This window comes from Molothrus aeneus, chromosome Z (genome assembly GCF_037042795.1).
Source record: "Molothrus aeneus isolate 106 chromosome Z, BPBGC_Maene_1.0, whole genome shotgun sequence".
Lineage (NCBI taxonomy): Eukaryota > Metazoa > Chordata > Aves > Passeriformes > Icteridae > Molothrus > Molothrus aeneus.
The window spans coordinates 35,801,386-35,819,524 of NC_089680.1; the positions used below are offsets into that span (position 1 = coordinate 35,801,386).

The window sequence follows — 18,139 nt, forward strand, 5'->3', positions numbered from 1 at the left end:
AAAGAATACATCTCTCCCAACACAGGCAGCATTTGGCCCCTTCTCTCCTTACCAGGTCTTCTTCCACCAGCAGCTACAATTCCTCAGCAGAGCTTCTGAGGAACACAACATTTATTTCCTGGACTTGGTGGCTGTATTGCATACCACCACACTGCAGTGAAATCGTTAGATGGGCCTTCATGATCTATGAACACAATTCAATTCCAGTAACAGACACCATTAAAGGAGGCAGAATCAACTTTCAAAAAACTAATTTTAATCAAAACAAAAAAATTGTTGATCATTAACAAGTTTATAAAACAGTGATTTAGTTACATAAATAAATTGATATCAGTGTATCAAATCTTAATTACTTTCAACTTCATGAGCATGTTTACATGGGTGATGAAGTACAACCTTTTTACCTATTATAATAAATAAAATGGAGAGCATGAAATAGTTTTTCTAAACAAAAATACCTACAAACATACCTCTAGCATGTTCTCTAATGAAGGGAACAAGAGACACTGGACAACTTTTGCACCAAAACATAAAACTGCTTTAAAAAGCACAAGGATACAGAACCATCAGCTAAAGTAAAGACACTATACTGTAACCAAAATTGGTATTTAATAATATAATGAACAGTTTGGTAGTTAGATCTCCAGTTTGGTTATTTTAAAGCATTAAGACAAGGCAAGATAGAAGGCTGCTTCTGTTTGAGTAATTCTAGAGAAAATAAAATATATTAAAAAAACAAACTGAAAAGTAGAACAGTCATACCTACACAACTTTCTGTCCTGCACAAAGTCAAAATACCTATGCAGAATATATATATATAATATATATATATGTTATTTGTGCACAAAGGTTAGCTTATTATTAGCTCACTGCAAAGGCGTTACATATCATGTCAATAATTTTGGAAAACATTTTGCGTTTTGTGTCAAAAAGGATATTCTTTAAGTCTTCTAGGCTAGGAGGCACAAACCCCAATTCTGGCATACTGTATTCTTAATGCTAAGGCTTGCTGCTCTGGCTGTGTATTTTTTGTTGTCCCTCTTTACTATAGTGCCTGTTACAAGCATGTGTGTATGTGTGTATACATATATATGTATACACAGGTTGTATAAATATATATATATATAAAATTTTCCCCAATAGGTATCAGTCCAACCATGCAATCCAAAAGGTGGCTCTGCATAGATGCCCAGCATATAGTTCACCACCTGAGCCAACCCTGAAGCAAGGCGCACTTTAGTCCTTCTGATAGGTTTTTTTTTGTTTAAAACCAAGCTACTGCAGCTTCAAGTATTTTGCATTACATAGATTTTTTTATAAATTAGTTAATGTTATATTTTTCAATATTCAGACATATACTATAATATATATACAGTACAATAAATGCTCTCATTCTTTTTTTAATTTTTTTGTTAAATCCCTGAGAATGTATGTTGACAGTCGCTAAGTTTCCACATGCACAAGCATTGTGTGCCATGCTTCTGGATGAACAGCACTGCAAAGCCACGTGGTCAGCCTTTTAACTATTAGTATCTCATTTGTTGGTTTGTTTAAATATGCTGAAATGTAAGGATGAGTTACAAAGGAGTAAAGCTGAATCCATTCGAGGTACTTATCACAGGATGGAGGTGTTTTGTTTGGTTTTTAAAGCCATTGCAATATATGTTTGTTTTTGAGGCTGTGAATGTATACAGAAAGAACAGGAGAGCAATGTGGGCTTTTGCCACTTGACAACATATACTCAGTGTAAACCAAACCTTTTTTAACCTCTCTCTCATACAAAACAGAAAAAAGAAAAGAAAATTAAACACACAAACTTTCACAACATGACAGTTTAGTTTGCAAACTCAATATAACTATACACATATAATACCGGTGTGGCTCTGTTTCTTTAAGTTAAAAAGGATACAAAGGCAGGCTCAAGTAAAAACAAACCACCCCCTCCCCCCAGTCCCCCATTCACACATTTTCATCAACCAAACCGTTCACGAACCAGCATCATCAGTTTCTTTTTGCCTTTGTAGATTTGTTTTAGGTTGTCAATGAACTGTGTAAACTGGATGTGACCATCATGAGCCATTAGGAAGGTCTCTCGTGCCTTGCTGAGGAACTCTATAAACTCACTATAGTGTCGTGGGCTGATGTGAGTGAGACGTGAATGAGTTGTATTAATGTAGGCTCCGATCGTGGCATCCAAGAGTTGCCGTAAAGGGGCTTTGTCCAGTGACATGAGCTTACCAGAGTTCCTCCTTCCATGAAGTCCCACCATGCCAGGAGTGGTCAAAGTACACCTACGCAAAATGTCCGACAGTACTGTTGCACACTTGACACTTTTGACCACCAGAGGTATTATAGCTGCTAGCTCATTTTTCCCAAGGGAGTGGCTGAGCGCACATGCCCACAGAACGTCATTAATGGCAGGGTGTGTGTCCTGATTGTAACTCAGGTTGAGATGTGTCATGGCCAAGGTGGCCAGCTTGTAGGCCCGCATGGGGTAACCCCGGTGCTCCATGTATCGTGCTATGGTAAAAAGCTGCGAGTAGCTCATGCCAGCTGTAGCAGCATCTAGAACGATTTGGTAAGCGGTCTCAAAAGCTATGTGATCCTTTTCACATAGGGTCAGTGCAGAAAGGGCACAGTTTTGAGGATCCTTCATGGCACACTGTAGAGCAAGCGTCCTAGCACTGCCAGCCAGCTTCTCCTGCTGATGGCAGTCCAGATGCAGACGGACAATGGTGCTGTTGGACATCACTGTTGTAGCAACAATACTAGTGGCTTCTGTTGGAGTGAAAAGTGTAAACCAATTTTGCATGATACTATCCAGTGCGTAAACACCTGGGGGAGAGAAAGAAAGGATTAGTCACAACCGATAAAACCCAGCAGAGAGAGATGTTCAGCAGGTTATACTTCCCACAAAGTTGAAGAGGTTACCAGTACATCCCAGCAAGAAAGGCTCACAGACAGCATGGCTAGAAAAGAACATTAAAACTAAGCCTACTGTACAAACTCTGCAGCAATCACATAAACCCAGAAAATAACAAAAATAGCCTGCAAATAAGCTTTGATCTCCTGTTGTGACAGCTGAGCTGTTTAACTTAAGACAATTTGGGTAAAACATTCTGGCTCATTTCGTCTCATCATCTCACTCAAAAGCAGCCCTCACCTTGCACACAACAGCAATTGCAACCTCTTTTCTCACTGTAAATCTCAAGGCACAGCACAAGTGAAAAGTAGGCAGAATGGCTTTCTTAAGAGAACACCACGGCATACCTTAGCAGAACTTATTAAGCACACCTTAAAGCAATCAAATTCATAAGTACATGATCATCAAGATCCTTATTAGAGGAATACAATAGGCAATATGAACTACTGGATATTATATTTCTCAGTGCCACTGTATTCCCAGTGTGTTTTGCAGGCGGAGGAAGCACTGACTGATGGGTTCCATAAATTGAACCTAGAATTAACTGGAGTGCCTTATTGCTAGAGGCAGTTTACACACACTTGTGAGCCCACCTAAACCACACACAGAGGTCTTTATTTTCTCTGCAGGACTCTAATGCTTTCCATGCACCCCACCACTCATTTGCAGCAAACCAGCATAGCCAGAGAATAGGGTATCTTCATTTAAATAAACAGATTCCTAGCATTACCATATTGATTCTTTAGTGTGTTGATTAAGTCTCAAGAGTACTTTGCACGACATTTTAGGTTCTTTACAGGACACTTCTATTAGAATATGTAAACCAATTTGATGCAATTTTAAATCCAGTATTTTATTTGCTGAGATGCAGCTGCACAAAATAATACTCAGGCACTAATATCTGTAAGATAACCTCAGCAAAAATTACATTAGCAAAGATATAAAAGCAATAAAACAAGAGCATTGCATGAAAATCTGCAGACACAAACCACTTTCTGGCTGAGAGCACACAAAAGCAAGCTCTATTTCCCCATGCTATTGACAACAATATATGGCCAGCTAAGCATAAAGCAAAGAATGAATTAATCCAGAGAATAAGCAACAGCAATCTTCCTAAGTTCTGAAACTCAAGAAGCATCTGTGCAATACAATCCAACTCAGATATATAAAGAAGGAAGAAATACAACAGAAAAACATGCTCTCCAGAATTACCCTTACTGACAATTAAAATGGCTCCATTATCATAAGTACTTAAATTGTTCCCATTAGCATTGCTGCTGATTTTTGATTTTATTTTTTAACAGCTATACAGGTTTTTATGCAGTCACCTTCACTTTCAGACCCTGCATCCTCATTTTGAAGATGGTAAACCTTAACACAGAAGATTTATGAGATGCCTCATGAAGACAGGAAGGAAGTCTATAGCAAAGCCCAAAATGATCCAAACATGCTACTTGAGAGAGCACTGATTTCCCACTTCTGTATTGAGTATGATGGGTATGCTTCCCATAGGTTATGCACACCTCCAGCTTATGGGGGAAAGCAGTCACACTGCATTACTCAACTATTGTCTCACTTGCTTTGTGCCTAAAAACACTCACTAATCACTGCCATAATGTGTTCTCACCAAAGGAATTTTAGAGATGAACATGAAGTGGGAGGCATTTGCAGAAATTGGGTGTTGACAAGGAAGATCAAGCCCTGTAAGAGTAGCTGACAAGAGAAACATTTCAGAACATACCTACTTCTGTTGCACATGTTACCAACCACCTCACCATTTCCCGCCGTCGCCAATTCAGTGTTGACAGTGTCATCCGCATCACCTGTTAAAAGAACACAAATAAAATAAAATTTAAGTTGCAAACCAAGGCCATAGACAAACAGAAAGGGATTTTCAAGTATTCAAACACACTGGAGTTAAAAATGATAGCCTCTTGCTCTCTCCACTCCATTTCCTCTTTTTCAGCTGATATGTCAAACAATTTGAAAAACTCTGATTGGGTATTTTTGAACAGCATACAGAGAGTAATTCCAACTGCAGACCCTTCAAGGATAGAGGACGGAGACTGTTTTATCTGGAGGTAAGAAAAAACCCTATCCCATAAAAAAGCCTTCTCCCAAGCAACAAAAATCAACAATCAATTACCAGTTATTGAAATTCAATTATGTAACATCTCCTCCCTCTATGCACAAGTATATCGGTAATCATCGTGTGATATTCCAGGGCATATAATTGTGGTAAGTAGTCAGGTAGTGGATACTGAACACAGACAACCTAATTACAATTAAGGTGAGGAGGAAAGAAGGGGGAATCATCTATAGGCCACTAGAGACAATGCTGACACTGTTTCTTGCAGGAAAAGCCTTACTGTAAGAAACTACACAGCTGGGAATTGCTGGAAATTACACTGCTATGCATCTTCCTTCTGGAAAACAAATCTTTAAGATTCTTAAAACACCTTTGCTTAAGCTTGGAACAGAATAGTGGGCAAATTCTACAATAGTTCCAGTTTGTTGGGTTTGTGACATTACTTTCACTAGATTGTGCTGAAGATATTCTGATGACACTGTCAACCACAAAAGAGTATCCATGAATACCCAAAGTGTTCTGTTTCCATTGAATGATACTTGGTGAAAACTTGAGGTGACACACAGGTCAATTGTAAGGATTTTTCTCTCTCTCACATCAACATTTAAGGCAAATGAAACAAAGAGATTTCCACAGTGACCATGGAAACATGAAAGCCTAACAAAGCATACAGAACCTTCAGCTTTTTAATTAAAGATTTTAGTACCTTTCTTCAGCATAAGAAGCAACTGGGAAAATATCCTTTCCCCAAAAGTCTGTGGAGCTTTATTTAGTGAACCAAAGTAATAAATGGTTTTCTGATCTTTGCATGTTTTTTTTTTTAAGAATTCCCTGAAGAGGGATGGAGATATTTGTTTTTGTTGAAATGAACTGCGTAAACTCCAAGATTCAAAAGTGTCAGGTAATATTCACTACTTGTCTGGCTCCTTTTTGCTTGCAAAGTCTCTCCTCAGAGCCTGAAAACTGATCTGCAGTACTTGTACACCTCAAGCACACTCAGATGCATCTGACTATACCAGAGTTTGTGGAATACAGGATGCTTATGGAAGTGAGAAGGCTGGTGTCAACATGTTCTGCCTTAGCAACCAGTCATTATGGCTGACCTTGGCTTTCAACAAGCATGTATCAATTCTCATTTTTTAGGGGAAAGGAAGAAAAAGAAAAGGGAAAAAGCCCTGAAGACCATGCAGAAAACACAGTGCATTTCCAGCAAGCAGAGTAATTTTACTTTCTAGCCAGTCCTACATAAAATCCTGAACCCACCACACCGGTCCTCTCTCATCCCTGAACAGAAGAGCGCAGCCAACAAATGCCAGCTCTACCTTCCACTTGAATGGCACAAAGGGACTGTGCAGATTCTTGGTCTGTGTTTATCAGTACATTAAGCCTTGTAGTAGAAAATAAAACTTAAAACCAAGTCCAGACAGAACCCAAAGACAGTATCCTTTCCTGTGCTTAAAAGCTACATGCACCAACATTGCATCAAATTTCTTTCTTCTATTATAATAACAACAAATGAGGGAAATACCTGAAGACCCAACTCCAGAGAAACTTTCAGAAGAGTTATGTCTGGCAAGCTGTCCATGAGTGTGGCTATTTTAAATGCATCCTGGGCAAGTTTGAAGATGTGTGATGAGGAGTGGATATTTTTCTGGATGGATTCTAACACTGTTTCCAGTCTCCGAACATCACCTGCGCAGTGTAAACAGAATCATCAAAATGGAACAAGCTCTCAAAACACCCAGAGGTCCATTATATCTGAGCCTGACATTGCTATGCAATAGTATGATGTGTCAATTACACACACTCTGTTTTTAGATACCTTCTATAATTAAATTGCATATGAATGAAAGATATAAGAGACCACAAACGGCTCTATCTGAAGGTGTTAGTGCAGCACGGGGCCAAAAGTCACTGATTTCTGAATTTTAGAACTGCCTTGTCCACTTCTGTGTCTCACAGTCAATGTCATGTGTCAGGAGAATAAAAAGCTGTCTCATCAGCCTCATCTAGTTCATCTAGCTACCCGATAACTAAATTAACTACTATGCTAGAAAGTTACATGACAGATTTAAGCCAGTTCAGTTTGTTGTGCCCATTTCAAACTATTGCCAGACTATGATCTGGACTCCTAAGCATGAGTATTATGATCTGTTTACCCATGCAATAGTAAAAGCACACATTTAGTTGAGCACATAACTGACAGCAATGTACCTTTGGCTGCTGTTAGCATGGTTGATGCCAGCTCACACTGCTGGGATTCAATATGACTTAGGGTGAACCAGCGGGGATACCGGTTTGGAACAACAGATGCAATGTGGTGAGGGCGGGACAGGTCTCCTGAAGGAGCTGTGGATTCCAGTACCAGCAACCTGAAATAAGAAAGAAATCATCTTTCATTAAACCACTATTACATTTGGTTGCTCATGAGCTAAACTAAAGCTGCAAGAATACCTGGTATTGTCTATGAAATATGTTTTTTCAGTTTCAGAAAAAAAAATTGGAAAACCACTTCTCTTCTTGCGGAATCTCAAAGTTCATTTGCCAAACTTTCCTATATCAATAGGCATTTTTAACCTACCAGTATTTTATAATGTACCCTAATCAGATGTTAGGGTCCCAAACAGCAATGACAGAGAAGTTTCCTTTAATATGACTTTAAGACTCCATTTTCTCATTAAGTATTCATCAATCAACAACAGTCTTACCCAACAAGGAGCATTCATCCTTAAAAATTTCAAATTATCGTGTTGTTGACTACTACAATCCAAATGACAGCCCACAGCAAAAATATAACCTTACTGCCCTTGCAATACACTAAATACTAACAGTACATCAGCTACTCTATAAATGTCAGCACAAAAAATAGGAGAGAACAAAAATAGACTTTTTTTTCAATACAGTTAAGCATTGTTTCAGCATATGAATGGTTAAATAAATAGTAATAAGGCCATGTCCAGAAGAAAAGCTTTCCAGTGCTTAGCTTCTTGATGTCTCTTAGTATCTGAGGTCTGTTTCTACCAGCTTTCATATGCATGGGATTATTTAGAAGGAAGTGATCTGTGAGGATCAAGGAAGTTGCATCTCTTTGTCCACAAAACTGCAACTAAGTGAACACTGAAAATCCAATGCATTGTGTTTTTTTCAGTGACAGACTATTTCTTATAGAATAAGCCCATTTAAATGTAAGTTACAATTTCTTATATTTAAACAAATACCTAAGTTCTGTAAGGAGCTGTGGAGTATGTTGGGGTTTTTTTTGCATTAAGATGGATTTGACTTCCATCAGGTTTTTTTTTAGATTCCTGAAGCATATGACATATTAGTAAAATAATAATACAGTATAATAATATACTTAAAGAATTCACTGAGAAAGGTAATTTTGAATATATGGAAAGGCAACTAGCAGGCACTTAAAAATACAACACACCACCCAAATAACTATCACACACATGTAAGTGCATGAAAATAGAAAAAAACCCCCTTGTATCAAGTCAAATCTATTCTCCAGCAGCACAAAGACACCTCTTTATAAATATATTCAAAAGCTGATTTTTTCCAAGCAAGATTGAGTTTGCAGAGATGCATTATGAGATAGCTTCAATGAACAGAAAAGATCCTAACTATTAAATTAAGAAAGGGATTAGTAGGTTATGAGTAAGAGTAAACAGCCAAAAAGCATGAAAGAAAGGCTGTTTTGGAGAAATCTTTTGTCACTTTGCTTTTAACTGCCAGCTTCTGTGCTCTTTTGCCGTGAAAGAGATGTGCTGCTGTGAATTGGTGGCTTTCACACAATTTTGGCAAGGTTAGGGAACACCAGAAAACCACATGTAGATTTAGCATTCTTAACTTTTTTTTTCCCTTTGAAACATCAATTATTTAGTTAGGTTTTAGCAAAACTACCTTGTGAATAAACATCACCATTAAAGTCTGGGTCCCAAAGCCTGGCTGAAATTCAGGCTTAACAAAGGATCAAACCAAACTAAGCCAAACATTCAAGTGAGCAGTCAACTGCAGATCCATGTTCTCCAAGGCTATGCTCCATACGTTTCAGTCCTGCAAGTTTAGAAGACTGAATAGAAATGACCATCAAGGACTGCACAACCCTGTCCTTGCAGACCTGAGGTGCATACATAAAAGACTTTCTGGTCTCAGTTTCCATTTATTTCATATTAAGAGTTCCATACACTAAAATAGGACTCAAAAAATTAAACAGCAACAGGTATTTCTGAATACAGGAAGGTTAAATACTCCTGAGCTGCCATGGGTAATTGACCCATGTAGACTTGTATGCAGACTGACACTGAACACTTCTATCTGAAGAGCAACTGCCTGGGGTCTTGGGAAATTAATTTCTTTAATAAATGTGAGAAACTAAATATGCTTCACTTCTAAAAGCATGAGCAGCTGTAGAGATTTCCATGCAACACCTTTACAAACTTCCATATGGGATTTCTGTCCTTGCCACAGCTACTTCCTCCCTCCCATGGAAGACAAGATGCCCAAGTTTTTATCTTCTGACCCATTCAACTTCTCAGCCATGAGACAGACATTCAATCTTCATGTTTGCTTTATTCTTGTCTCCTCAAAGCGGTATTACATTACTTTTTCATTTGGTTTGTATTGGGAGTCCTTTATCACTGAACTAACATTCTGGTGTGAATGGAAAGAATAATCATACTTCTTCAGGAGAATTTAAGAAGTGCAGAAGAATGCAGACAGACATGGAATAGAAAGCACCTAAATCTGCCACCACCACTGTTAAAGATAGCAGTCCACATTTCTGAAGAGTGCCAAATATCAAACTGCAAAAAGAAAGATTACTGTCTAGGGCTGAACCTTTATCTGTCTTATTAAGTGATGAAAAAATGGCTATGGAGGGAAAATAACCCTGATTGCACTGATGTCTCCTGTGATTTCACCAGATGGAAACAAAACAACAATTCTTTCTTATACAATTCTTTCTATTTAAGAAGTCATTTCTTTGGTTGAGATGACAGCTTTAAAGCAAATGAGGGCTGGAGCTACCCAAGACTAACAGGAGATTTCATCATTTGGATCTTTCAGTGTCTTGTTTGTTTTTCTAGTTGAGAAAGGAAACTTCCAAAAAGAATTTTTCAGTTATGACTGGTTTCTGGGCAAATCCTTGTTCAAATGAAACTGCATATTGACTCCATGTTCACTGAGGCAGTCAGGAAGCTGCTGATGGATGACTACTTCAGCCTTGGAGGATCACTTCAATAGCTTAGTTTAAGGAGTAAAAATCCATACAAACTACCTGCTGTACTTTAAGGTAGTAACTGAAAGTAAATACACAACAAGTATGTTTTACAAAATTATTAACTTTTTTCCTTAAAAAAAAAAAAACAAAACCCCACCAAACACAACCAAACCAACCAAAGAAACAACAATGAAACAAAACAAAACCAACCAAAAACCCCCACGTACCAAATTTTGTACTATCTTCCTGTTCTGATATAATCAGTAATTCATGTACTTACCTTGAGATAAAAGAAGACTAGTAAACCTAAGTGGCACAGGGTAGCTTTCTGATCACATATTTGAATGTTCTCAATAGTTCATCAGTAATGTACTTTTGTCTTCTCAATCTATTTCCTAAAATGCTAACTGTAACCAGCAGGTATGCATGGTCACTCTTCACATTTTTTAGACTCTTCCCATAACATCCATTACTAGACATTCTTGGAGGCAGAAGAACACCCAACAAGCTAAGCAGACCCTTGGCTTAAACTGACAGCTATATTTTGCTTTATGCAGGGCCTCCCATTTAGTCCTTTGAACACAGGAATTATTTTCTCCCTGTTTAGCTTTTTGGAGAGAGTAGCTCCAGAATAAACACCTCCAAACCATACAGACACAACCTGTTTGATGAAGCTAAATACTCTTCATGTGGATAGGACATCCTTCAATCACTGTGCAATCATGCTTGGTGATAATGACCAGGAAAACTCAACATTTTTTCTTTTATATAATCTAAGACTTGACCACTTTCCATGTTCAGTTGTGGCTATTCTTTGCCAACCATCAACCACTAGGTTCTTGATAGTGAGCAGACATTCAGATGGGACCACTTTCTTCCCTGAACTCTATGTGGACAACAGTTTTATCTATGATCATTTAGGCCCCTGAAAACCTATTCAGAAGTCTTTTCTTAGATATCATTACCAATCATCACACACTGAACACTGCCTGAGAAACATTTTTTTCCTGATTACTGAAGACAAATGGGATGCACACCAGACATTTTGCTGTCATTGGTCTTACTCTATTTAGATCCCAACATTCACCCAGAAGAGGTTAAGATGTTATGAAGCACTAAACAATGCAAAAGCTCTGACCAGACCACTCAAATCTATTGTTGAGAGTCAATTTATGAAGAAGGTGAGTGAAACAAATTGTCCTGCTGAGCAGACTAAGCAGCAAACAACCCTGAGACTTAAGGTAAAATACCTCTTTCCTTATTTCATTACCAGTATCATCACACACACACAACCACATGGGTGGGAGAACTGATATGCTAAAGTGGCTTTATAACACAAAATCTTGTGCCCCAGGTGTGGGATTCTAGAAGTATCTGAAACAGAAAATCCTGTTTTAGAAGTATAAATAAACACTAATTGGACATTTAAAAATTATTATAATATAGTTACTACAAATACCATTTACTTTTATGGATGACAGAACCAAAACAGTACCTCCTTGATTCCTTGAATGGAAGAATGTATATTTTAGGAAAAGAGACTAGGTCTTGATTACCAAAGCTTTTCCCCCTTTCCACATCTACTACTTGTGCTCTTTTCAGGTAACTCATGAATACGTACCGCATGGCTCTCAGTGCAGTTTTGTATGCCAATTCAGCATCATGAGGTAGGAGAGAGGTGAAGAGATACTTGGCAAATGTGTGCATTGGAACACTCTCTCGATGGATGACTTCACCTAAGCCACTGTATGGTCCACCTGCAGGAAAGAGAAACAGAATGTCAGTCTTTACAAACTGCTAGACCCCAATTTCTGAACCTTTAAAAGCATTCAGTACACCTTCAGCTAGAAGTGCTATTCAAAGACATAGCCTCCTGCACAAAAGGTGAAATTACATTGGTATTTTCAGTGAAACAGGTAACACATCATATATACACAATGTGTTACAGTTATATTAAATACCACGTATTATTTAGGAAAACAAGACACACTTCAAATTGTATAATACTAAGCACACTGCCAGTGCTTATACAAATGACAGAATGATTACAGTACTTCATGGGACTCACTCAGTAAGCCTGGTATGCAAAAGTAGAAAGTCATAATCCTAGCTCTGCCTCCACACAGTTATATTATGCACATCAATACCCATGCATCCTGTCAATGTGCCACTGCTTCATCACAAATTCACCAGGAAAAAAAGAATGATGACCACAGAAAAATGTGTATCTTTAATTGAAATTACATGACGAATCACCACAGCAGTACCTGATTCCTCAAACATCTCACCTGACACTGGCACTTAAATAACCCTTTGGTCTGAATGCAGTCATGACTCAAGTCCCAGGTCCCACCCTTGGGTCACAATAACCCCAGGCAGCTCCACAGGCTGGGAACAGAGTAACTGGAAAGCCGCTCAGGGTGCTAGTGACATGAGCCAAGGTGTACTCAGGTGGCCAAGAAGGCAAATGGCACTCTGGCTTGGATCAGCAGGGCCAGGGCAGGGATTGTCCCCCTGTGCTGGGCACTGCTGAGGCCACACCTTGAGTGTTGTGTCCAGCTCTAGTCCATCACTCCAAGAAAGACACTGAGGAGCTGGAGAGAGTCCAGAGAAGGATAATGGAGCTGGGACAGGGTGTGCAGCACAAGTCCTGTGAAGCAGCTGGGGGAGCTTGGGGTATTACTCCTGGAAAAAAGGAGGCTCAGGAGAGACCTTATGATTCTCTATCCCTGCCTGAAAAGCCTCGGACAACCAGAGACACAATAAAAGGAAATGGCTTCAGATTGTGCCAGACAAGGTTTAGACTGGATATCAGGAAAAACTTCTTAACTGAAAGGATGGTCAGGCACTGGAATAGGCTGCCCAGGGCAGTGGTGGAACCACCATCACTGAAAGTGTTCAAATTAAGTGTGAATTTGTAACTTAGGAACAGGGTTTAGTAGTGAAGATAGTGGTGGCTGACTTAATGGCTGGACTCAACAATACTATTAGTCTTTTCCAAACTGAACAATTCTATGATGATGAACAAAAGGTCAGATTATGCACCAAAGCTGGCTGTTAGTCCAGTATACCCACATGATTTAAAAAATTCTATTTTATTTATGTGAAAACTATCCCTATTATTGGGGCAATGGATTTTTCTCTCTCAGTAAGGTGTAGATTTCAATTTGATAAGAGCAGCATCATGATAGACAACAACAAAATTAAAAGATTAAAAGCAACTATTTACTTGCTGAGTTTCAAATGTTCACAGCGCATATGAATCCTATTTCTACATTTTTTCTGCACACTTAAGACTGTTATTCCTGTTAAGAGGAAAACTATGTCAAACAGTTTCTGACTTCAGTGACAAGAGGTTCAGGCTTTAAATGCAGCAAGATACAGAATAAGAATCTTGTATTAAACATTACAGGACAATTATTGCATAGATAGCACTCAGCAGTTCCAGAACCTACTACTACTTCTACTAAGACTCCAACTCATCACACTTGAAAGGATGGAGGGATGGATGGATGGATGGTTGGATGGATGGATGGATGGATGGATGGATGGATGGATGGATGGATGGATGGATGGATGGATGGATGGATGGATGGATGGATGGATGGAGCTGTGTGGGTGCACTTTTGTTTCAGCAATATTTTTGACTGCTGCCTTAGCACAACATACAAGGATAGAATTCACTAGGCATGAAAAAATTCTGAGCTCCGTATGTGGGCATTTCTAAAGAATAAGGCTGATTGCAAAGGAAATGTCAAAGAAGATTTAGTAAGTGACAGTGTGTCTCATAACCATTTGAAATGAAGTTGAAAACTATTCAAATCTAGCTGGCATTGTTTGAATGAAAGAAGCAATTTCATGTATGTTTGCCAGTTGGTGGTCCAGTCAGAAACTCAGTCAGGACACAAAGAACACATGACAAAGCATTTATATGAAAATATATTTTGCCATTAACTTAGCAGTCAAGCAAAAAATCAGAACAGTTCTTGCAAAACAGTCTTATGTTCTGCTTTCCCACACACTCAAATGGTAGCTACACACAGCACGCATTAATCTGCATTAACTGCATAGAAATCAGCTTAATATTGGATTAAGTTTTCTTTATTGTATCTACCGAATTTGAACTAAAAACTCACAATTGGTATGATCAACACCTTAAATCACTGCACAGCTTTTCCTCCATGTAAACTGGCAGTTCCTGCCTAATGTGGAACACACTGAAACTATGGCAGAAAAGCCATATTTCTCATCACACACTAATGCAAGACAACTGCTGCACATTGCTCACAATGGCAATTTTTTAGGCAGTTTTATTCTTTACTACTCTACTATTCTTTACTACTCTAAGAAAACATTAAAAGAATTTCAGTGATCAAAGCAGTAAACTGAATTGTCGGAGAGTATGTCAGAGAAATCTTGCCTTTTCCTCATAAAGCATCCTTACCAGTAAACAGATGCGGCAAACTGATTTTATAATGCAGAGGAATCCTGCATGCTAATAGCTAGATCAAGACAGTAGCTTTTCTTGTCTAAAGCAGCAGTACAGACATACCATGATGGAAACTTTCCATGTGCTGCAGCTTCTCTGCAGCTTCAAATCTAGGCAAAAAGTCACTTAAAGCTGGGAACCCTAAGCAACATACTGTGCCTCTTCCATAAAAGACAACATTTTAAAAGACTAATGTGTCACAAAAACAGAGGAAAACCTGACTGTTGTGCAGACATCTCTCAACTCACCTAGGGCAGTACCACACTCCCCTTCAAGCCATGTGCATGCACTCAAAATCTGGGTGTCCCACCCAGACTTCAAAAACCTGGATTATGCGTTTGGCTAATTTTTTCCCCAGAAGCTCTTTCTTCCATTCAAAAAGAACAAAAACCAGAAAGACAACCTTGGAACCCATGACATCACTCTCTGAACACGATGCTTAAGTGCTACATGTTAAGCCTTTTTCAAAGTTAAGGCAAAAGTACTTCCATGAACAGATGTTATTTCAACACTGCCTAATTCCAAAACACAAATGGTGTGTTATGGTCATAACTCAGACACAAGACCAGAGCTGAAGCTGCAATATTAGCTGAAGCCAAATACTTTAATTTCCACCTATGGCATAAATTTCAAAGGCAAGTAATCTTTATTTTCACAAATAAAATGTTGCATTTCTGCCTCAGCAATTATACATGAATTTTCTGAGCTCTTTACTTTGGCACAGTGTCAAAACCTTGATACATTATAAAGCTGCCAATATAGTTCCTTTCACAGAATACAAGGAATACTTAGAATTTTGCTATCTGGGAACTGTTGATAACTGATGCCTGTGCTATATAATAGTTAGCCTGGAGTGTATAATCAGGTTATTGAGATTATGACTCGCCACAAATGTAAAGAACAAAGTGTATTCAAAATTAAAATAAAAAGTTTATAGGTCAGTATACGCCTTATCTCTGCAGTCACATGATATCTAAAGTACGACAATTCTTGTAAGAGACTTGATAAAAATTTTCATGGAGTTCTAAGCAAAAAAAACATCTGAAGCATGTAAGGCACTTGCTGAAGGAACACTAGTTCTGTGTACTTATATATGTGCAGACAGTTTAGAGAAGCAGTTAGCATCTATATTCAGCTACCTTCTAATAGGAAGACCGCTTGTTTTCGAAAAATCTTCACCAGAGTATCATCCAATTCAATTTCTTGTAGCTTAGAAATGAGCTGCTCCTCATTTCGACAAACCTTCTCTTGTGCATACAAGCCATCTGGCATTATTCGCTGCTGTCCCAGCCCTATCAATGCTACTTCCACAGCCAGCGTTAAGTAAGATTCCCCTTCTTCTAGGAACTTATGTGCAGGTAGGTGCTGGTACTCCAGAGATTTGCATTGCCCCAGGTTCTCTGTAAGAGGTGACACAAAAAGAAAAACACATCAGCAAACCATTTTAACCCATAGTCTGCCTACAGTGCCACATTCACAAAGGCTTTCACTGTTAGTATTACTATTTCAGAATTATTTAAATTATTAGCTAGTCTCAAAATACAACACTCCAATCCAAAATAGGTCATCTGATTCCACATAGCAGAAATACACAAAAATAATTTGGTTTTAAATAATTGACTCAAGTGAAAATAAAGGTTTTCAATTTTAAAAAAGGCAGCTCCTCCAGCTTTGTGTTAATGAGGCCAAAATTGCAAGATCCATTCCAATTTCTTTCCCTACCAATTTCTGTATTTCCTTAAAGCCCTGATGTGCAAGAGGAAGGGAAAAGTGCTTTTACACCTATGTAGATGTCAGCTGAAGGTAATAGAATTGTGCAAATACAATAGGCCCAGGAACTCCTCACCTTTAATATATGCTCTCTGTGCTAGCACTCTTTTCAGGCTTTTAATTTGTTACACTTGTGCTTATGATAAAAATGCATATTGTTAACATTAGAAGTCCTACTTTTAGTAACAATTACAAGCAAATCCCACACAGGCCAAGCCATAAACTGTTTTAAAGAGTGCTATCAATTCATCTGGCACTTCACAGACACAACATATGACAAAATGCTATTTCAGCTTGTAGCATTTTACAGTCTAATTTGGGAACAAAAAGTTGTAGTTGTCAGATGTAAGGAATGACCTTGGAAGATCGCACATGTGTGTACAAAAGGAAGTTACTTTTCAGCACACAATATTTTTATTTCATGGGGTTGTTTTGGTTTTTTAGTAACAGCAGAGAATCTGATTTCCAAATTTTTTAATTGAACATTTTTCCAGAACTGGTAGGTAAGAGAGTAGAAATTTATTGAAGAAAATCTAATTGAGTAAAAGGAGTTCTGAGGCAAAGCCTCAAGAAGATTGTGGATGTGTACATAAAAGAGCTTCAGGTAAAGTAATGAATCCAGTTTCTGTCCACACTAGTGTTAAGAAGCTACCCCAAAGGTGGAAAGAGACTGAAAATAAGGAATTAATCAGTTAAAATCCTTGGGAACAATTACTGAAATTGAAACAGCTGTATATATCCTATCCCTGTCCTGAATCATGTATTGATATAGCAACACTACTTTCCAACTCCTACCATTTATAGACTATATATGTTACCAATTTCAAGTGTTTTGTCACTGTTTTGGAATATTATGTACACTGTAGCTAAGAAATCAAATAACATCCAGGGCTATATTTAGGAGTGTTGCCAGCAGGTTGAGGTAGGTGATCTTGCCCATTTGTTCAGCACTAGTGAACCCACATCTGGAGTGCGGTGTCCAGCTGTGGGCTCCCCAGCCCATGGGCATGCTGCAGGAGATCCGGTGTGGGAACATAAAGATGATTAAGGGACTGCAGCATCTCTCATATAATGAGAGTGAGAGAACTGGGATTATTTAGCCTGGAAAAAAGAGGGCTCAGGAGGATCTTACCAAAATGTATAAATATCTGATGGGAGAATGTAAAGAAGACAGTGCCAGACTCTTCTCAGTGGTATCCTGTGACAGGACAAGAGGCAGTGGGCACAAACTGAAATACAGGAAATTCCATCTGAGCATAAGAAAACACGTTTTAACTATGAGGGTGGTTGAACACTGCAGGAGGTTGCCCTGGAAGGTTGTATAGTCTTTCTTCATACTTGAAGTTATTCAAAACCCAAATGGATACAGACCTGAGCAATGTGCTGCTCTAGGTGACCCTGCTACAAGCAGACCAAGTGGAGTAGATGATCCCCAGAGGTGCCTTCCAAACTTGACAACTCTGTGATCCTGTGATTTCCTGCAATTTCTCAGAACAAGGACAGTGCAATGTATGTGGAGAAGACTGCTGCTATGAAGTCTTACTGGGTTTTATTTCAAACATGAAATATGTCATTTTCTTCAAGAATGAGTAACTGGTAACTTTTAAGTGCTTTTTTTAGTTTAAACATTTTCTTCCCCTTGTGTTT

General features: G+C 38.5%; 1 protein-coding gene across 1 annotated transcript in view; it reads right to left on the bottom strand.

Moving 5' to 3' along the window:
* Positions 1-234: 234 nt before the first annotated feature.
* The window catches only part of ZSWIM6 (zinc finger SWIM-type containing 6), a 108,413-nt gene continuing 90,508 nt past the window's right edge, over positions 235-18,139 (bottom strand). Inside the window, exons 9-14 of the mRNA XM_066568839.1 lie at positions 15,862-16,122; positions 11,855-11,990; positions 7,227-7,384; positions 6,541-6,704; positions 4,665-4,746; positions 235-2,835 (exon numbers count right to left, since the gene is read on the bottom strand). Coding sequence (XP_066424936.1) covers positions 1,973-2,835; positions 4,665-4,746; positions 6,541-6,704; positions 7,227-7,384; positions 11,855-11,990; positions 15,862-16,122 — 1,664 coding nt within the window. The 3' untranslated portion in view covers positions 235-1,972. The remainder of the gene's footprint in view (positions 2,836-4,664; positions 4,747-6,540; positions 6,705-7,226; positions 7,385-11,854; positions 11,991-15,861; positions 16,123-18,139) is intronic.